The sequence below is a fragment of the Notamacropus eugenii genome, chromosome 7 (genome assembly GCF_028372415.1).
Source record: "Notamacropus eugenii isolate mMacEug1 chromosome 7, mMacEug1.pri_v2, whole genome shotgun sequence".
In the NCBI taxonomy this organism is placed as follows: Eukaryota; Metazoa; Chordata; class Mammalia; order Diprotodontia; family Macropodidae; genus Notamacropus; species Notamacropus eugenii.
Window position 1 is genome coordinate 120,919,857 of NC_092878.1, and position 23,264 is coordinate 120,943,120.

The 23,264-nt window shown below is 37.8% G+C and overlaps 1 protein-coding gene across 2 annotated transcripts in view; it reads right to left on the reverse strand.

Moving 5' to 3' along the window:
- The window catches only part of SEC24B (SEC24 homolog B, COPII coat complex component), an 88,725-nt gene that overhangs the window by 59,515 nt on the left and 5,946 nt on the right, over positions 1 to 23,264 (reverse strand). For both annotated transcript variants that reach the window (XM_072623141.1, XM_072623142.1), the window contains exon 2: positions 13,189 to 13,917. In XM_072623141.1, coding sequence (XP_072479242.1) covers positions 13,189 to 13,917 — 729 coding nt within the window. The remainder of the gene's footprint in view (positions 1 to 13,188; positions 13,918 to 23,264) is intronic.

Below are 23,264 nucleotides of genomic sequence, written 5' to 3' on the forward strand. Positions count from 1 at the left end.
ATCATGGTGCTCCATAAATTGTAATCACACAGCATCAAAATGAGGTCACTGAAGCTAAAGCTTAAAAGTACCCAAAGGGCTGAATGACATCTCAAATGTGGTCCAGGTGGATTTTCTTCTTGTTCCCAATTCTGGGCCAAGATAATTTTCCATTTACTGCACCCATCAAACGAAGAGATATGTCTAGCACTGGAAGGGAACTCAGACACCATCTAGTCCAACTGCCTTGTTTAACAGATAAGGAAACGGAGTCCCTGAAAGGCTTAAGTAAAAGAAAAGGTAGAAAAGCTAGATGGAAACTTGGGATTCCCTAGGACTCTTTCCACTCCTTCAACAGTCTCCCAAAGGTCTCCTCATCAGCTATGTATCATAGTCTCACATTTTTATCTGCTTAAAAAAAAAAGTGTACTAGGGTTAATTTCTTTCACATTACTTCAGATTTCTCTGAGGAAGTTGTAATGTTCCAGAGTTTGATACAATTAATAGATTATCTGCAAATCTAAGCACTGGAAAACTCTGATATCAACAGCAAATACTGTAGCTTATAATCTAGAACTGACATTTTTAAATATTGGAAAACAAATTAGGTGCAAATGTTTCCCCATATTATACCTGGCTTGATGCCAATTTTCAGCACAGCACTGATGAAAATAATTTCAGTATTCACATGGGTCACAGTTATGTATATTTATACCAGTATGAATAGTAAAAACTAATATATTCACGCCAGTACTTCCATTTTTAATACAGCGAGTCTCCAAAACTCTTAGGGCAGTTTTAAGTTATTACACACACATAAATGCTTAAAATGATATTTTTTTCAAAGCTCTTAGAGCCAACTCTACACAATGTCATTTTAAAGGAAATGGCAGATTTTTCATACAAGTTTCTTCAAAAAAGCTCAAAACCAATAGGTAGTAACTTGTTTGTCTGAAAGAGTTTATGACCACCATGCCCAACTTTAAAAAAAATGTAAGATTCTCCTCTGATGGCCCAAGTTGATGAGATTTTAATTTATTAGTACTAGAATAATAATGGAACCTGAATCCTCTTCTGTGCTATTAGGTGAGTCTGTTTCTCTCTCTCACACACATTTAAAAACTCTCATAAATAACCATCACAATTTAGGTAGGGAGTTAATTTATTTGCAGAATTGTTCTAAACCAACAGGAATAAAAAAAATAAAACAAAGGCTGAAAAAGGACAAAGGATGGATGATATGGAGTTCCCACTTTTATGACAAAGCCCAGGTTTTGCAGCTTAACACTCTGTATTTGGTGTAATATGCTATGGATGACAAGAAAATCTTCAAGATAGACATTTTACTGGATATTCTGTGACTGTCTGCAAGGCTCCTCAAGAGGGTGAGAGAGCCCATTATCATGCTTGAAGCTTCTGTTTCCTGAATATAAAAATTCCTTCCCAAACTCAAAAAAGAATGAATCTAACATTGAGTATAGCATTTATTTCCTCAAAAGAAATGGATGGGTTTATTTTGTTTTTGAGGGTTAAATGCTGTAAATAAAACCAAAAACCACCATCTAGCTATTAAATTTATAAACTTGACTACAAGAGCTTATTTTTTTTATCACTATAACAAGTTATGTGAATGAAAAACTTCTACAAATAGATAAATTTGGGCTCTACCTACCTATAAACTACCTGCATAAAGAAAAATCTTTTAGTCGCCAAGATTCAGTTTTGTGCAGCAGCCTTACAGAATGAGACGACAGCAAATTCTTATCTTAATTGTTTAACTCCGTACTTGTTTCTAACACAGTAGAAACACAGATGAGTTTAGCTTAAGCGTTGAAAGAAACATGCTGTGATTAGCTGTGGTTACAAAGTCAGCATGCACTAGATTTGAATGTTGGCTCATCTCTTTATCTATCAATTTCTCTCCCCACCTTCTCATTTACATATCTTATCTGGGTTCCCTTCGGATTGTCTGTGGGTTTCAACTTCTGTATCTATCAATAAGGCACTGGAGACTAGATGATTGCTAAAAGATACCTAAATTTATAATCCTAAATGTATGTTCAGCTCAGGCTAGCCATCATATTCAAAAATTCAAAATATTAATTGGTCCTCCAATACAATGATCTCCAAAGTGGGGGCCATGTACCCCTCCCCCCAGAGGCTTATGGAATGATTCCAAGGCAATAGGAAGATGGAACACATTCTACCCTCCCAGGAGGGTAGAATATGTTTCCAATACTTCTCCCCACACCTACCAGAAAAGGGGTAGTTAAAATCTAACCTGAAGAAGCTGCACAAGCACAATTCCCCACCTCACCCAGTATCTCCACACCTCGACGTCTACTTGGCTTATACTTGGAGAGTAACAGATTCATCCTCTCCTTTTCATTTTTTGATGAGTGAGCCACACAAGATGATCGGGAAAGAAAGGATTTCCATTTTCATTGCATATGTCATTATATTCATGACCTTTGCCATACCCCTTCTCCAAATTGTGGAGGGCACCATATCCTTTCAATCACCCAGGCTCACAATCTATCATCTCCAATGTTTACTCTCCCTCACTCCATATACCCAGTCATTTGATAAAGCTTGCAATGAAGGCAAAAACAACTTTAAAAAAATCTGTGCTTCTCTTAACTTAGACATCATGTTGTTCAGGCCCTCATCGATGTGCCTACTGCCACAGTCTCCTAAGGGACTCTTCCTTAAATGTCTCTTCCCTCTCCAATACACACCTGTTAAAGTGATTTTCCTAAAATGCAAGGCAAATCACATCACTCTTCTGATTGAAGCAGTTCCCCATGGAGTTGAGGATCAAATCATTTTGGGTTACATGACTCCTGGTTTTTTTTCCCTAAGATCAAAAAAGTTTGGAGCCTACTGGTATAATAAATGCAATTCATTTAGGAGACACTCACCTACCAGCTTTACTTCTCTTACCCTTCCCTCAAACTACTAATACATAGAGCCAACAGAGTTCAATGGTTAGACAGGCACAGAGCAAAAGATTTATTGTTCAACACCGATAACTTACCAAGTTTTAAGGAAAAGGTAACTGACTAAGCAAGGGTTATCTTTTGCAATTATCCTAATTTAAAAGCTTCAAATGAAGAGGGCTCTGGTAGTTAAGAGCTCTAAAGACATAACATGTGTAATTAGCACGTTTTAGGATTTGTCGCTGTACACCAGAGCTTCTGGCATTCTAGGACACAAACTATATCTGAACCAAATCTTTGCAAATTCTTTGACAATATAAACAGCTTACTGACAAAGTTAACTAGCATTTATTAGGCACCTACTCTGTGTACTAAGTGCTAGAGATAACAAAGAAAGGGAAAAACAACTCTTGTCCCCAGCATAGTAGAATTATTAACCTTAGATACAATGCTATATGTGTATGTACATGGTTCCAAAACCAGCCTACAAAAATCTATTTCACAATAGATCATTAGTCCAATACTGCATTCAGTAGTATCATGGAACTTAACCATTATTTATAACTTTTTCGGGGGGTGGGAAGCTGCCTCCATTATTTACTCAATAATTATTTTCTAAGGGAAAAGTTCTTCCAAAAAAGATATTTTATTTCCTTTTTAGGTGGACCTGGTGAACTTTCCTTTTTTACATACTGACTTTTTTTCTATTTGGGGCAAGGGATATAAGATAATTACTTAGCTAAGGATTTAAGTTAACTATGGGGAGGGCACTAAGAACCCATTATGTATTAAGAGATTTCTTGCAATTGGGAGGTTTCATAAAACTGAAGATGAGACTAGGATTTTAGAAAAAGGGCAAACAAATAAAAATCTCACTCCAAAACCAGTCTCAGGCAGCCTGGTAGACAAATCCCAAAGTTAGCTTTAGAAGAACTCTGGGAACAAGTGAGATAATATGTGAAAAATGTTTTGCATGCGGACTTTTCATACCTGAGAAAGGTGAGGGAGGGGAAGGAACAGGGCAGCAGGAGAAGCTTGAACTTTCCCAGGGTTTGGGAGGTACCCATGACAGAGTGGCAAGGGAGACAGATGGCACTGTAGAATCCAGGACTGGAAGCCTTATCCTTAACTATGCCAATCCCACTTGTATCTGTGACCATGCACAAATCACTTCCTCATTTCAGGCCTCAGTTTCTTCCTTGGTAAAATGAGGAAGTTTACATACATGAGTTCTTAACCTGGAGTCTGAGAATAAAAAATATTTTGGAAACTTCTTTTCAATATAATTTCCTTTGCTAAAAAGAAAAAAAAAACTAAGAAAAAAAGAGAAAAGTGTTTTGCAAACTATAATGTGGGATTCTTAACTTTTTGTGTGTCAAGGATCCATTTTACAGTCCGTAAAGTCTATGGATCCTTTCTAAGAATGTTTTTAAATGCCTAAAAACCACACAGGATTACAAAGGAATGCAATCAATGATAATGAACTAGAACTAAAAAAACATTTTTTAAAAGTTCATGGACCCAGGTACAGAGTCATGCTATAAAGGTTTATAGTAACGTCACCTTATGAGGAGGAAAAGGATGAAATACAATTCTTGAAGTGGGGCCAAAAAAACAGCAAAGACTATGACTGGAAGAGAATCATTTATAGACCCAAGGTCATATTGTGGACTCTAAGGTTAGAAGAGTTTAGGAAGTCATCTGATGTGGCACCAAGCAGGTGGATTAGGGACAGTTAGGTGGCAAAGGGGACACAGTGCTGGGCCTGTAGTCATCTTCCTGACAAGAATGCTCAGGGGCTGAGAAGCTTCAGGTTGATTAGACAATCAGTTAAGTTTGTGAAATGAAAGATCCAGAGTCAAAATTTCTAGGAACCAAGAGTTGATGCTCTGGGAAGCTTGTCTTTTGGAAGCTTATGGTCTGACAAAGGAATTTATGACACATGCAAATATCACCCCCCCACCCCAAGTCTAGTTAATAAACAGCAATGATAATAATAAAAGAAGCACTTTACAAATATTAGTTTTTTTATCCTCAAAACAACTCTGGTAGATGTTAATGTTATTCTCATTATGATCCCCCATCTGCAGTTTGGGAAACTGAGGTAGACCGAGGTGAAGTGACTTGTCCAGGGTCATACAGCTAGTGTCTAAGGTTGGACTTGAACCTAAGTCTTCCTGAATGCATTGACTATCTGCTGCACTATAATAAAGGGACAAAATAACTAAGCTCTGAAAATGAAAGATTACTTCTTAGGCCTGGGGATGGATATTTCAGAAGGTTTCACTGCAGAATTATTGTATATATACACACAAACACATACACACGCACAAACTTAAGTGATTAAAGATATACATACGCACACAAATACACAAAAATAGCACCTTGTAATCCTTAAAGCACTAAATGTATTAGCCATTGTTGTTATTAAAATTTGAAATGGACCTTAAAGAATGTAGGTAAAAGTATAGTAAGTAAAAGCAGTCAGGTATTGGGCCTATACTAGTGGCAGTAGTAGAAATGGAAAGGAAGGTATAGATGTCAAGACATTGGAAGTCGTCTCCTATTGCCTACAATAGGGAAGGAGAAAAGGAACTGTCAAAGATAAGACTGATATTTTGAGTACAGGAAATTGGATGAAAAGATGGTACCCTTAGAAGAAATACAAAGTCATAAATAATCAATTCTTTCTATACTCTCCTTTTGTGACTGCATCTGCTCTTTGAGGTTCAATGGGTATTAGCTCACTTTACGTGAGTACCTGAAAAAGCCTTAGCCTAAAAGACCAAGGTCTCCCATTCCATCCTGGGCCATCTCCAGTCATTCTGATGAATATCTATCTGGTCACTGGATTCAGATGGCTCAGGAGGAGAAAGTGAGGCTGGTGATCTGCACAGCCCTCCTTCACTCAAAACAAAGTCAAGTGCAAGTCATGTCACCATTTCTCTATCATGGTCCTCTTCAAAAATGAAGGATGAACACAACAACAACAACCACCACCCCTAGGCAAAGGACTCCCAAACCTATCTAAAATGCTTAGTCTCTCATCTGAACGCCCAAGCGCTATGACCCCAGCTGCCTGCCTAGACCCCCCATTGGTAATTCAAACTCACTATATCCAGAGGTGAACTTCACCATCTTCCCTATGAACTACTGTTCTTCCTTCGAAACTTTCGTTTTCTGTTAAGAAGCAGAATTATCTCCAAATCACCCAGTTCCAAACCAGAGTCATTTCTGAGTCTTCCATCTTCCTCACTCTCCATGTCTTATCAGTTGCCAAATCCTGCCAATTCGATTCCCAGTCTCTCATATCTCACTTTCTCCCTAGGCTACCTGCCCTCTCCTTACCATTTACTTGGACTACTGTGGTTGATTACTGATTGTACCTGCCTCCAGAGTTTTCCCTCCTTCATAACCCCCCCACCCCCCAAAAAATTATCAAAGTAATCAATCTTCCTGGCATAGGCTGCACTACATTACTCACCTGCTCAAAAACCTTCAATGGCTTCCTAGTGCCTACGGGATCATTCAAACTCTTTAGCCTGGCATTAAAGTCTCCTTGCAACTTAATTCTAACTCTCCTTTCTAGGGCTCTACTACATTAGTACATTACTAATGTACTAATACATTACTCTCCTTCCTTCTGTTAGTGAAATAACCGTGCTAGCTATTCCTCAGAAACTGAACATACCTGAAATGCATCATCTCTACTGTTTGGAATCATTTTCCTTTCAGGATTAGCTCAGGTGCTATCTCCTAGGGAACATTCTCTGATAGGCTGACATCTTAAAGCATCTTTCAGTCCTCAGAGAATCTTACAGCACTCTGTGTGGCTCTCACTTTTATACCTATAACCAAGGATGTGCTGGAGGCAGCTAAAACCAGCACTGTTAAATTTTCAGTGTGAACATTTGCACCTTGGAAATCAGCAAATGCTCTAACTCAGGGCTTGATTTATTGATAGAATGTGAGGCAGCGAGGTTACACAGTGGGTAGAGCCCTAGGCCTGGAGTTAGGAAGATTTGAGTTCAAATCTGGCCTAGGTGTGTGCCTCTGGGCTAGTCACCTAACCTCTGTTTGCCTTAGTTTTATCATCTGTAAAATGGGGATAAGAATGTAAGGTTCAAACGTGATAATAATCATAGAATGCTTAGCACAGTGCTTGGCACACAGTGCTATGTAAATGTTTATTATTACTATTATTGTTAAGTGATGGAGAAAATATTAATCAGATTAAACTTAAAAGTGTGTCATGTATACATGCTTATCCCCCACAAAAGTTGGTTATTAAACATTTACCTGCACACCCCCGCCCACGGACTCTACTTTTTATGATACTTATTTCTGTGTCCATTAAAAAAAAAAAAACAGTGGTAAGATAGAAAAGGCTCTGGATTGGAAGTCAGAGGACTGAGGTTCAAATCCCGGTGCCACTGTTTACAATATATGTGACCTTAATCAAGTTACTTAGCACCTCTGAGGTCTCATTTTCCAAGTGTAAAATAAGGAGGTTCTCCTAGTATCGACATCAGTTCTGAATCCACAATCCTATGTCATGTATGTCCCCTTTATAGCAATAACTATTTTTACATTTATTATATCCCCCGTGCCCAGTATAGTGCCTTGCACAGAATGGGTTGTTATAAATACTAATTTAATTAAAGGTAAATTCAATTCTGGAACTATTGAGTTAGACATACCACCAGGAATCCAGGAGATGGTCCAGCAGGCAGTCACAGCTGCAGGTCCAAAGCTTGTCTGAGAGGATAGGCTTAAAATCAGAATCCCACTTACATGCAGTATAGGTACCTTCTTACCCCTCGTAACAAATCTTAAGTGGTGATTCTTGTGGTCTGGGATAAGAGGTCCAGCGGAGTGACGGCTAGGGACAAAGTAAAGGGTAAGGATGGGGGCAGGAAAATGCCAGGGAGACTGGGAAAGGAACTTAGGAGATAAGGCGCGCCCTCTGGAATAAGAAATGGAAAGCAGAAATGGAGAGGTGAAGACACAGGGCTTAAGAGCAAGACGAGGACTTGTGGTGGGGTAAGACTGTAGAAAGTTCTTTGCCAGAATCTACTAACTCTCTCATTGCTACCACCTCCTGCTGCTGTTAATCTCTTCCCTGGAAATGTGTGCTACATGATGTAGTCTCACAATTTCTCCTCTTTCTTACAATTCTAGATCAAGTAACAAAGTCCCTCTTAAGGTTGGCAAACAGATCTTCCTGCAGAAAAACAGGAGCCAAAATAAGGACTTGCCTATGCTCCCTCTGCCTTTCTTTTTCCCATTTACACTAAAAGGAAGGACTGATAGGATGCAGTAACAGAATGGATATAGAGCATAAAGGAAAAGAAAGACTCAAAGGTTTTAAGATTGAAAGATTAGAGAAATGGTGGTAATACGGAAAAAAGTAGGCAGCATAATCTTTACATCTCTCCATTCCCCAGCATAAAACTGGTGTGACATACCACTGACTGAATGACTCCTGGAAAGGAAGACCGGTTGGGACGATGAAGAGCAGTTCTGACACACCGACTTTGAGGTGGTGATTTGGAAGTAGAAGTGTGGACCTAGAGCAAGTAAGGGCTCAAGATTCATTTATTAAATGCCTAATAGTTTACAAACAATGGCAGAAACCAAGAGAGAAGATGAACTCTTTCAGGTAAACGTTGAGACTCGAGAGCTGAGATCTCTTGGGAGGACAAGATCCAATGTAAATATGATAAAGTCAGGGCATCACTTCCTTCCAAGTATGAGCTGATCATGTCCAAAGCCTGTCAGCATCATCCTTTCTTTGAAAAGCCGTAGGGTGGTGCAGGCCTCTAATGCTTTGCTACTAGGGGATCACTCACAGCTGGCAGACTGAGTGAACTTAGAAATTCTGAGCTGCAGTAGGGCCAAAGTTGATCGGGGGTCCACACCAAGTCTGACACCAGTATGGTAAACAAACCCCTGAGAACAGAAGAGGTGATTACCAGGCTGCCTGAGGAGGAAGAAATCAGTCCAGGTAAGAAACAGAGCAGGTCAAAGCTCCCATGTGAGATCTGCCCTGGAGTGACTGCTATACTTCCAACCTGAGCAAGGCAAGAGCAATCTAGCCTCCAGAAATCAACAAGCACATAAATAAGTAGCTCAGGAGAACATTGCATCATTTTTTTTAATGTATTGATAAATATACTTTGACCTACTTTAAAAATGCAAATGACTGTTTTTCATGTGGTAAAGCAAGATACTTATGGTTTATTTTCCTCAACTAGAGAATGGTTTGATTCCTTTAAAACGCTGATTTATTTTAAACTCAGCTTTAGTTTTACTCTCACACTCATTTCATTTTCACTGCTGCTGGAAAGGTGAGATTATATACTTCACTTGGGTAATTTAAGACACAGCAATCAAATGCAGAATAAAGCTTACCACATTTCCCAAAGTCAACCCATTCCATGAGCTCAACCCTGACAAAACCCGTCACTCTTGGGTGGCTTGGAGAACAGAACAGTGTTGGACTGCCTCATACTTTCCCCTAAACGTATGTAATTTAAACACTCTGGCTGAATGAAAAATTAGTAAAAACAAAAGCTATAACTCCTAATAGCTTACATTAACGAATAATGATTAAGAATTTCACCAATTCACAGAATGTATCCTTAATGAAATCAAGCCTCATCAGTGGTACCAAAGGTACTAACTGGTACAAATGGTTGTACTGTTTTATTCTTATATTTTTGTTCATCTGAATATGCATTTTGGCCCAGCAGATGTCATTAAAAAATTATAGGTCTTAGTAATTACGAGTTTAGGATTAGAGAAAACAAATTAGTTTTATTAATTACTTGATCACTTCAAGATTAAAAATGAAGCATTTGGGTCATCTCTAGGTAATCTGGTGCTACAGTGATATATGATCTGTATATACTTGATTATCAATTTTTCTTATAAAAAAGGAAAAAATACTTGATTATGGTCAGTGTCCTAATGGTCACTTCTTTATTTGATTTTAGTATCTACCCACATTTTGTCATAAACATGAAACTTCTTTTAATCTTAAAATCCAAATACTTTATTTACATCTATCCTTGGTGAGCTCATCATCTTAAGTTAGTAGCCAGGTTAAAACCCCTGTAGTGGTGGGGTAAGAGAAAGGCCTGACTGGATTCTAGTTCTCTCTCATGGTGCCTTACTTGATGTACAACTTTGGCAAGGCATTTAACCCCCTGAGACTTGGTTTTTATCTGTAAAATGGGGAAAATGACACTTTTTTTGTGCCTACTTCACAGGACTATTGTGAGGATCAAATGTCACTGTACATAGTGTTTTGCAACCCTTATAAAAATACAAGTTAGTATTCGTATTGTTGGTGCCTGATATCTCTAATTCCTTGACATAGTTAAAAAATAATATGCCCTCTTTCTCTCATGTAGAACATTCTATGGCGATAGTATGTGTGATCAAAATGAACTGATTAAAGGGCTGAAGACTAATTACAAATCCATGCTAAGAATTACAACCAAATGACATGGTATGAACTAAACAGCAGGTATATACCACATTCCATTAAACCTAATACTAGAATAATTAGTAGTCTTGAATCTTTACTGATACACTTTTCCAAATCATAAAGGCAAACTAAGTATCACAGCCCCTTTTCTTATTCTCTGTTTCCAATGCGATAATTTCATTAACTGCTGGAATTAAAATTATTATACTCATTCTTCTCCCCATATATATTTGCCAAACTATAGGCTAATACTTAAATAAGCAAAATTACCACATTTTTCTAACATTTCTAACAGTGAAATTAGAAAATCAGTAATGAGTAGAAAAATTCAAAATTACAATTGATAACCATGCCAAAACTACTCAAAGGTTAAGTTGTTTACAGCAAAAATTAAATATGCATACTTATAATAGGTAGTTTATACCTTTAATTTCTTATTGAACACAGCGACAAGAGCCACATTAAATGCTATAAAAGGAGGTATGCTAGGAAAATTAAACTGTCAACTAATACTTTAAATTCAAGTGTTCAAATTTAATCCTTTTTTTATGGTAGTGGTAGTAAGTTTGAAAAGTGACTTATAAACTGGCTTAGTGATTCAAAGCATTCCTGTGGGCATGTAAAATGTCAACTACACTAAACCTTTCTAAGACTTATTTTGGTTCTAAAATGTTATTAATTCTGCTTTGGGCTAAAGTAATTTACTAGTCCAAAAAGTGATAAGTAAAAGTACAGCCTTCCATCCCTTCACAATAGACCTATGTTCCTGATGTCTTCCTATAGTTCACTTGTATCTATCGTGTGCTGAATTACATTGGATCACCTTTCTAACTGATGGTACTTTTGTAGTATTGTGCGATGTCACATTTACGAAAGGAATTTACCCCAACCTGTGCCAACAGAAAACATTTTCTAATAATCTTTCTTGCTCAGGTGAATATTCAACACCAATAAACTGTCTACCACTTTTTCAGTGTATAAGCATCTCCTTACTACCCACTGATTCCAGAACCCAGGACAATTCAGTTTCCACTCAGTCACTTTTACTCCTACACCAAAGAGGAAAAGGGGGGAAGAACCATATTATCTTCTTCCTCTCCTATATATCATAGCATCACACAAGTTTAGAGTTGAAAGAGTCTTAGACATATCTCCCACCCAATTCCTCTGACATACTACTGTTCAATCTTTAAAATACCCTCTAAAGACATTACTTTATTAATTCCCAATCGTATCTGCATAAATTTTCAATACCGAGTTCAAAAGGCGGTCTCTGCAGATCCAGGTTTGCAAACAGAATGAAAACTATAAATACAATAGTAATAAAAGGCACATATCTTAACCATGCAAAAGATTTCTAATCTAATCAATTTAATTATACCTTGGCCTACAAGCAACAAAAGCAAACACCAAACATTTAGAAGTAGAGAAAGAAAAGCCAATGATGACTGGCTAACAACCTGGCAAAGTTCCACATTTTCCTTTCTTTCTACTTTGCCCATCTGCAGGAACAGGATGAAAATCCTGGGAATAGTCTGATGTGGCAGGCAGCTCACCAGCTTTTGCTGTAGTAAGTCAAGGGGTACTCTGGTTCATTCTAAGTGGAAAATAATTGCTCCTACAAAGCTGCTGCTCTGGAGAGAGAAGTTGGCTTCATCTTCTCTCTGATGAAGTATCCAATTTTACTGATATTTTTCCACTTTCTTGATATTCTCTCCTCTCTTAGCTTCTCTGACATCACATTTTTCTCGTTTTCTTTTTAACACTCTACACATTCCTTTCCTGGCTCGTCTCACTTCTCCTTCCCTCTTAATGTAGGTTTTCTCTATAGCTTTCTCTATACTTTTATTCTTGATAAACTCACCTATTCCTGTAATTTCAACTATTATCCCTGTAAGTAGATAACTCCAAATTTAAATTTCTAGCCCTAACCTCTCTTGACTATGTGAACCTCCATCTCCATATAAATAGACCTGATCATGTCATTCTTCTGCTAAAATTTTTCTAAGGGCTCTCTCTTGTCTACCAAATAAAAACCAAATTCCTTAAGGCCTGGCAATCCAGTCTACCTTTTTTTTCAACCCCACATTCTCTCCTTCTCCACTCCCAATAACATAACCCACATAATGAGCGATTCTGCCTCTGACCAAGGCACCCAGAGCAGCCCATTTCGAATGTGAAACCCTTTCTTCAAGCTCTGTTCCAAGTACATCTTTTACCCACACCACCATCCCCAATCTGTTCAGCTGGAAACGACGGTAAGAGAATCATTTGTCTACCTAATCTGCTAAATTAAATACCACATCCTTTCTTTAAAGCAACAAATCTCCAATTCATCTCTTCCTCATGACCTTGTTCACTGTCCACTAGAGTACCTGTATATATGGCTACTAAGTGAATGTTTAATGAATTGGCTGAAGCATAACCTCAGAGAGGCTCCTCTTTCCTGGGCCTCATCAACTAAGCACCACAGTTTTAGAACTTGGTGGCTTCCAATAATACGCTGAATATCAAGTCACAAATATCATGGGGTATCCATTACATGCAAGGGACTGTGCTAGAACAAAACCAGACAGTTGACAACTCTGTGTAAAATAGTACTTTTTCTGGGAGATGATGGAAGGAAAACTTATAGTGAAAATTAAAACGTGAACTCTATAAGTTCCAACTTCTCTATAAGACAACACATACTTTAAACCTCAGAAATATAATGATTCAGTATAGAAAAAAGTGAATTTCAACTACAAACTTGTAGATTTCAGTTTAGTAACATACCTGCATTGGATGCACTGCCTGCTGTAGCCAGGGATCCAATGTGATTTTGGGTAAGTTTGTCTTGGGATGACTGAGGGCCTGGAGTTGACCATGATGAAGCACTATATCCCACAGGACTCGGCCGCCGCTGTGGAGGATGGTTGACGGCTGTGTTTTGACCAGGAAATGAATTATCTTTAAACTGTGTGATGACTGAAGTACTCTGTGAAGTAAACACTTGCCCATATGGATCACCAGCAGGCACCGAAGGATATGAAACACTAGGGTACACAGCACCCGAAGCAGTAGACATAGCATAATGGCCAGAAGTAAGGGGAAATCCCTGAGAAGCAATGGAAGAATTGGCAGAGGGAATGACTGGGCTGTTGTAGTGATTACCAAACGAGGAGTATGGTTGGGGTCTACCCGTGTGTAAATGGGATGCTGATGATGCAACACCACCTGGGAATGCTCCAGGAGTAGACCCCATAGTATGAGGAGTAGGAGGACCGCTGCCATATACCTGCTGTGATCCCAGTGGCATGTTCATTGTGCTAGGACCTGTAGCAAGAGTCACATTTTGTGTTGGTACTGTGTAGTGGCCAGAATAATAATCATTACCATACTGGCTTTCCAATGGCAGAGGGGTATTTTTCCCAGATCCTTGGGAGTAGAGTTCTGAGGGAACAACATAGCCTTGAGAATGTATTCCATATTCAGGTGGAAACTGCATCTGATTCTGTGCTGGACCTAAAAAAAGGAAGAAAATCCTCACATGAATCACTGAAATAAACAACTAAGGTGCAATATTGGTCCTTAAGGATAGGAAAAATCATATACAGTTAAGAATAAAGCTAAGGTCCCCAACTGATAAATGGTCAAAGGATATGAACAGGCAATTTTCAGAGGAAGAAATTAAAGATATCTACAGTCATATGAAAACATGCTCTAAATCACTTTTGATTAGAGAGATGCAAATCAAAACAATTTTGAGTACCACATCACACATATCAGATTGGCAAACATGACAGAACAGGAAGATGATAAATGTTGGAGAGGATGTGGGAGAGTTGGAACACTAATACACTGTTGGTGAGGCTGTGAGCTGATCCAACCATTCTGGAGAGAAATTTGGAATTATATGCTCAAAGGGCTACAAAAATATGCATTCCCTTTGACTCAGCAATATTGCTTCTAGGACTGTATCCCCAAGAGATCATAAAAATGGAAAAGGGTCCCACATGTACAAAAATATTTATAGCAACTCTCTTTGTGGTGGCCCAAAACTGGAAATCAAGGGGATGCCCATCAATTGGGGAATGGCTGAATAAATTATGGTATATGAATGTAATGGAATACTATTCTGCTATAAGAAATGATGAACAGGAAGACTTCAGAGAGGCCTGGCAAGACTTATATGATCTGATGCTGAGTGAAAGGAGCAGAACCAGGAGAAATTTGTGCATAGCAATGACCACAGTGTGCGAGAGTTTTTTCTGGTAGACTTGGAACTTCATTTCAGTGCAAGGACTTAAAGAAAATTCCCAATGGTCTTCTAAGGCAAAATGCCTTCCACATCCAGAGAAAGAACTATGGAATTCAATCACAGAATGTAGCAGATAATTTGTGTGTGTGTGTATTGTGTTTTCGTTTGTTAGACAATTTCTCCCACTCATTTTTAATTCTTCAACACAGCATGACTATAGTGAAAATGTATTTAACAGGAATGTATGTGTAGAATCTACACAAAATTGTATGCAGTCTCAGGGAGGGAGGGGGGAGGTAGGGAAAAATAATAATCTAAGTTATATGGTAGTGACTGTAGAACACTGAAAATAAAATTAATTTTAAAAAAAGAATAAAGCTAAGGGGTGTTGGAGAGGAAGTATTATTCATGTTTCTGTTACAATTATATTGCATATATTGTATATATAATAGAATATATGTTCATATAATACCCCAATTTCTAATGCTTTAATTAAAGCTCTTGTAGGATGATTGGAAACATTACATTTACCTTCAAAATTCTCATTTATGAGGTTTTTTTTTTTTAAAGAACCATATAGTAATTCTTTAAAAAAAAAAGTTAATGCTCTTGTCTACTCAGTTAATAGAAACTGATAATACCTGGAATGCCATATCCAAGTACTACACTGTGCCAATTTGTGAATCATGAGGGTAATTTAGCCAGTATTAAACAAATCTATTTAAATGGCTATCCATTTCCTACCGACTTATTTGGCTTATCCATGTTACAGATACAGAAGCAGGGAAATAAACATTATCATATCTCAAATGTCAATCTTCTAAAAATAACAAGAATGTTTTATCTACTGAAAGTTTACCAGCACTGCACTAAATATGAGATAAAATCAATTTTATTCTCATGATTACAAGAGAAACATTTAAGTTATTTCTTTAAATTCACAAAAATACCCTAAAATACTTTCATTACTGTATACTTCAAAATTATTCATCATCTGTCATTTTACGTTAAAGCTTTAATGTATGAAAAAAGCTGATAAATCATTCAAAGTAAACGACTCAAGACAAGTTCAAAGGTGAAATGCTGACATTTTATATTCTTTCATTGTTCTTTGAAAAGCAACCTAAAAAAAAGAAAATTTAGTCAGAAAACTGAGTGCCCTTTGCTTTCTCATTCTTAAAGCTTATATTATTTAACTCAAAATATTTTAACCTTTAAAAATATCACTAAAATGATTGTATTGAGAGTGTTATTGGCACTTCTATGAATCCACTTAAAGTAGAATCAGAAAAATAAAATGCAAAAGAACTGTGGCAAAGAAAAGGAAAAGAACAATATGAAAAAGAGAATTTTGTGTAAAGGTCAATGTTGGCTCTAGAGAAGAAATGAGAAACTGAACTTCTTTCTTCTTATTAGGTCATTGGCTGGAGAATACAAGCAGATGCTGTATGACAGCATTAATGTATTATATGATTTTTTTCTAAACTTTTAAAAAATTTTTGTTACAAGGGAATGTCTGCTGGATAGGGGAATTGGAAGTGTGTATTCAGAAATGAATGTTATGTAAAAGCAAAGTCATAAAAATAAAACATTTACAAAAGAATTTGGAAAAAATAAGGTGCTACTTCTTTTTTATCTGTAAGTTTGTCCAAATATTTTATAAGTAAGCCTGAACTACCCTGTTGTTCAGTTATTTCCAACTCTGATCTCCTTTGGGTTTTTTTTGACAAGGATACTTAAATGGTTTTTCATTTTCTTCTCCAGCTCCTTTGATAGAGAAACTGAGGCAAACAGGGTTAAGTGACTTGCCCAGAGTCACAGCTGGTTAATGTCTGAGGCCAGATTTGAACTCAGGAAGATGAGATTTTCTGCCTCCATGCCTGGCTCTCTATCCACTGTGTCACCCAGCTGCCCTCAGAAATCATAAAGACCCTTCAAATTACAGAAATATTATGAGCAGCTAGCTAGGCTATACTACAGAGAGGATAAACTGACCTAGGGCGATATACTTGAAAAAAAGCACTCAATTACCAGGCAGAAAAACTAGTTTCTGATCCAGCCTCTGCTAATGATTAGCAGAGGGACCTTGAGAAAATGTCTTCTACTTGATGAAACTTAGCTTCTTCATCTATGAGTCTGCTCTGCATCCCTCGCATAATTCTTATAAGGATCATAATACCATAGAACAGCACTTTATAAGTTAAAGATATACACCTGTACTGTTAGAATTTAAACTCCTTGAGAGTAGGGATCTCACTTCTTTTAGATCTGTACCCATCTCTTCCAGGCCACCATGTCATACAGTGTAGAGAACAAAGCTGTCTCTCAATAAATCTGTCAAATTGATATGCACGCAGTAAAAACAACAACAAACTGGACTGTTTTCAATTCCTGTAACTCCCTGTCCCCCTATTTCCACTGGATGAAATCACTCAAGGTCAAATTAAAATGCCAATTCTCCCAGGAAGCCTTTCCTGATAACCCTTGCAGATAATGACCCAAAAGAATTAGGTTTGAATTAAGTTTGGCTATCACTATGTCTAACCTGATTATTTTACAAAGAAGGAATCTGAATTCATAGCATTTGGCCTGTACTACTTCTCTTATTATAGGGATAGGAACCACACCTGTGATTTCACTGATATAGGGAAATCCTGGGTAAGAAAACTCCTTCCACCAATGCACATAGGCACCTTCTTTTCTATCCTTAAGTTTTAGTTTCCTAGAGCACTGAATGTGAAGTGACCTGCTCAGAATCACCTCCTATGTGCCAGAGGCAGGACCTGAACCTGTCTTCCTGGTTCCAAAGCTAATGCTTTATTTACTATGCCATGCAACCGTGTAGCACTTTTCTTGTATGTTTCTAGCCTAATCCACATAACAGTTTGTAGAACAGATTTAGAGGTGAAAGGCACCTCAGAAGTGGTCTAAGTCTAACTCCCTCAGTTTTACAGATGAAACTAAAGGCCTAGCAAGGTTAAGTTACTTGCCCAGGCCACCTGGATAGTTTTAAGAGGAAAAATTTCAACCCAGGTCTTCTGAGATTCATGAGTCAGTACTTTTACTTCTGAATCATGGTATACTGTAAACTAAAGGTATGTCAGTAAGGTACAACTCTCAGAATATGTAAACTGTACTGCATACTTATGAGTACTCTGAGTGCTTGTGAGTGAGACTAGATGGCTGCCAAAGTCCTATGCAGCTCTCAAGCTTTGAATGTGAGGACCTACAATCCCTCTGAGCCTTCACATCCTGTGAAGTCATGTGCTTTCATAAATCTTCCAAATCTACCCAACATGATAAGAGACCTTCCTCTTGGTCTATACAATCATTGTGCATAGTATGTGTGTAATAAATACTTTCTGAATCAATGCAACAATGACTAAGAATCCTAGGATAAATTAGGTACTGTGCAATTTAGAGGTGACGAAAATGAATTACTCTGTATTACCCCATCCAACCTTTCACTGAATGTATAACAATTCTGAAATATACGTGGTAAAGATTTTAATACCTGTATTGAGAAAAGGTTGCAAAGGGTTAAGGAAAGGAATAGAATGGTTTGGTAAACATATCTGGGGGATGGTCAGTTTTAAACATTAATGGAAGGCTGCTATACTTTCCAGGCTTCTGATTCTTTGATAGCTCTCCTGTACTCATTTCAAATATTACACATCAGTAAGGAAAAAGCTCTATGATCCTCAAAGTGGGAAGATCCAATTGAAAACTTCAAAGATGAGCATGTATAGCTTTGAATTTTCATATTATGAGCTACCTAGAACAAACTGAGTATCTATTCCTTTTTTTAAACTGATAACATTAAATTTTATTTTTTCGATTAGCCACAAAAATCTGCCTTCTGTTTCCTACTCCCCCCATGCAAAAGAATAACAATGCCCTCATAACAAATAAGTATAGTTAAAGAGGAAAAAAAGCCTGAGATGGTCATATCCAAAATAATTTATGCCTCAATCTGCACTGTGTCCATCATGTCTAGATCAGCAGTTGAATGGCAAGTTTAATCATGAATTCTTTGGAATTGTGGTTAGTCATTGCACTGATCAGAGTTTTTCTGTTTTTCAAAGTTATTTGTTTCTGCTTACTTTACTCTGAATCAGTTCACATGGCTTCCCAGCTTATCTGAAAACTGAATTTTTTGTCATTTCTTATGGAATGAGAATAGTTTATCACATTCATATATCATAACTTATTCAATTATTCCCCAACTAAGGGGCACTTGGGCATCTATTCTTCAGAGGCAAAAGAATAAGAACCATACAACAATAAAATACAAGTCTAGCTCAAGTCTTTATAAACATCAATTTGTATTCAGCATAAGGGGAAAGGGGAATTTAAGAAATTATTTCTGCGAACATTTTCAGGGAGTTGCTGGCCAATTGGTGTGAAAGATAATATCACAGAACAGTAAAGTGCCACCTCTAATTTCCAGCAAGTATTACCTGGATCTAATAGCTCCAGAAGAAAAAAATTATTTCCAGTTTTATCTTTTAATGAAAAGCCAAAGTCATGTTTCTACATCAATGATCTATATTCTTTTGCTGGTTTGGAAACTCCCTCCATCAAGGCAGAAAGCAACCAATCTGTAACTCATGTAAATCTTGGGGAATTTCCTGAGGTTCAGATAGTTAAGAATTAGGTTGAGTTACACATGATCAGAGGTGAAATTTGAACTCAATGTCTTCCTTACTGGAAATATAGCATTCTATCCATCAGACCACAAAGCCTCTCTTGTCCAATCCAATTAAGCGCCTATTATGTGCAAAGCACTAGGCTAGGCCACTTTCCAAAGGATGGATAACTCACCCTGAAGGATAATGGATTACAAGTGTCCCCTGTTTTAAACAAACCTGATATAAGAATATGCGGATTTACAAAACAAATTATACTGGATTATTTTTCAATTGTAAGCTCCTATAGTACATGTGACTTAGCATCTGATTTGCAATATTTAAAACAGCTTGGTAACCAGTTGTCAAGCTTCCTTCCAATGTATCCCAAACACCCAAAATAAAGCTTTCTTTTACCACATTTATCTCTTGGCTTGTACAAGCATCTTAGTCTGGCATTCAATGTCCTTCCAAACACCTTTTCCAAGTTTGGCTCATAGTGTTCTCCCATAGATATTCAATACAATGGTGAGCTGGACTACCTGCTATTTATATTCCCAAACACGGTATTTGCTCTCCTGGCTCTGTGCCTTTGCTAGTGTGATTTCCTCTGTGTGGAATCCAAAAAAATTAGTGAAATCTGCCCCTTAAGAACTCATGCATCCTTCAAGGCCTGGCTCAAAAGATACTTCCCGAATTCTAGAAAATATTGATTCCTCTTCTGAATTCCAAAGTATTCTGTGCTACTCTTCAGTCCATTAACAGAAAGTGCTGTATGTAATACTGGCATCATCTTATCTCCTTTATTAGACTGGAAGCTCCCTGAGAGGACAGATGGTATTTAATTTATCTTTCTATCTCCAACAGAAACCCACAAATATAAAGCACTCAATAAATGTTTACTCAATGAAATGAATTTTACATTGAAATTTTGTGGACCACATATATTCTGTAACGTCTTAAACAAGGAAAAAAATAAGTTTTAAAACTTATATTAAATTATTTACTACAATTTTTAAAAGTCTGATGTTGTAAGTAAGCTATGTAAAATGTTATAAGAGCACTGTTGATACAATGTATAGCTGGGTAAATTTTACTATTTATAATTGCTCCTTATACTACTTATAGAAACAAGCTTGAAAGGAATTTTAGAGGCCCGTTATCTAGTCTAAAACAGAATTCCCTCTACAACATATCCCCACCAGTCATCCAGGGACCTCTAGGGCCTTAAAGTGAGGGGAGGAGTCACTGTCCCCACCTTATCTTTTGATAGATCTAACTTCCCTATGTTCACTCTAACTCTTGTCTTTCCATAATTTCTACACCTTGCTCCTAGCTCTTCCCACCAGGGCCAAGTAGATAGGACTAATCAAATCTTTCTTACACGTGACAGTTGTTTCAAATACTTAGAAGACAGCTTCGTTTCCCCACCTCCAATCTTTGTATGGCATGCTCTTGAGACAACCTAAAATCAAAAACCTTTGCTCACCAGAGTTTTAAACATGGTCTCTAGAACAGAACACCATATTCTAGAAAAGGTCTGATGGGACTGGTCATTCCTTCCTTCATTCTAAACATTATGCCCCTCAATGTAGCATAACATCACAGCAGCTTTTTGGGCTGCTATAATCCATTAACTCATATAACCCTATCTTTACCAGAAGAAATGCTGTCTAGCCAAGTTTCTCCCATCTTCTACTTTAAGGGGTTACTTTTTTTTTTGAACCCATGCATCTGAATTTATGTCAAGAGTTAAGAAGAGAAAGTTACCATTTGCCTCTCATTTCCCAACTCCTAAAATCTGTGACATGATCTGCCCAGAGCCATCCAGATGACATACGATCATCAAAACTGCAAAACACTATTTTGTGTTTACTAGTGCTCCTTGAGCTTACATTTCAACGACTATGAAAGTTTTGGAAAATGGATTCTTCCGTAATCCTAAAAGGAACATCAAGGACAACAGTACTGCAAAGCTGTTTTTGGTTAAAAAAAAAAACAACTATTAGGCAAGATTACCTTTAGAAGTGGAATTCTTTTTTTCAATAATGAGATAACATTACATAGTGCTCTCAAGTTTGCCAATACATTATCTCATTTGATCCTAGCAACCCTGCAAGTGCTATTATTATCCCCATTTTACAGATGAGGAAACTGAAGCTCACTCAGAGTTATACAGTGACTTGCCTATGGTCACACAGCTACTAAGTGCCAGAGGCAGGATATGAACCTAAGTCTCTCGACTCTGAAGTTCATCACTGTTTCCATCACACAATGATTAATTATCGACAAGGGTATCAAAAACATATGTGAGAATATGCTGATGGCTTTACATAAAGTCAGTATGAAAATACCTAAAACCTTAAGGAAATCGACCTTCTATTGTGGCATGATGTAATCCATACCAAACTGAAGAATCTTGGGAATTTCAGCAAGCACATGCTTTCTTTTCTCAGACTTTAAATAGGCCCATGGAGAAATCACACAGAACATACTGGGCAACAAGAGTCAGGAAGGAGTCTTTACTTGTATATTTCTCATGCTACATGTATATCTACTTTCCGTCCCAGGGTTTCTCTTTCAAAAGGAAAAACCAAGGCTTTGTACTGAGGGAGAAGTAGTACTCTAGAAAGTTGTGGAGGTCCTTAAAAGGCGAAACACGGTGTTCTGAGTTTTGGAGCTGGTCCAAAAATTTTAGAGCTAGATAAAACTTTCAGCTCTCAAGGAAAGAAAAGAAAGAACCCATCACTGACTTCTAGTCTCCAGTTCCTCTCAAACTAGGATCAGTAAGGGCCTACATTGTCACAGGGTGGATATGGAGAGATAGAGTAGATGTTAGGCCAGAAGCCACTTTTGCTTGTCATGGTGGACAAGCCATCCATCACTCATCCTTCTTTCTGGGGCACCGCTTTTCATCTATAAAATCAAGAGTGGCAGACTATATAATCTTTCAGGTCCCTTTCACCGTGAAATCTGTAATTCTGTGAATGATTCCAAAAGACTCATTCTTCACACAGTCACTAGCGATCTTCCTAAAGAACAGAACTGACCAAGTCACTTTACCTATTCACTAAATTCGGGAAGCTCCTATCACCTACAGGTCCAAATATAAACTGTTATGTTTGGCAATCAAAACTCTTCATAACCTGGCCCTTTCTCCTTACCTTTCTAGTCCTTTTCCCGGCCTTGTCTACTGCCGACTCACTGTTTTCATCTCCCGGCTCAACCTCTGCTCTGGCTGTACCTCAAGTCTGGAATCTTCTCACTTTTTTTGCCTCAGCCCCTAGGAACACCTATTGAAGACTCAGCTCAAGCTCCACTCACCACGCTCTTCTTCAGATCTTTTCTGGTCCCTCACTGCTAATGAAAGGCTACTTGCTTTTGACCTTGTATATACTTACATGTATACATTGTCTTCCCTGTTCAAATGTGAGCTCCTCACCAGCAGGGATTGTTTCATTTTGTCATCACAAACTCAATGCCTAGTATATAGTATGTCTGGCACTTAGCCAATGCTTAATTAATTTGTGTACAATGACTGGTTTATCCCAAGGGTGGGGAACCTGCATCCTTTAGGACCTCTAGGTCCTTGGGTACAGCCTTTTGACTGAGCCCCAAGTTTTACAGGGCAAATCCTTTTACTAAGGGGATTTGTTCTGTGAAGTTTGGACTCAAGGGGCCAAACTTGAGGGCCACAAGTGGCCTCTAAGCCACAGGTTCCTCACCCTTGTTTAATCTTCTAGAAATCCTCAAAAAATAAACTAAACACTTAGGCTTTGGGGATCTCCTAGGCCACATGTAGAGTGACTCCTACCCTTACTCCCCCTTTTTATAACTTGAGGCTGATAATGATTTCTCCTTCTCCAAATTCAGAGTTCTCTGCTTCTACTACATGCATCTTGCAACATTCTTATTTGTGTGAATGCCCTACTTAACCCCCTCTTAGATTAAAAGATGCTTGCTTGAGGGCAATGACCATTTGT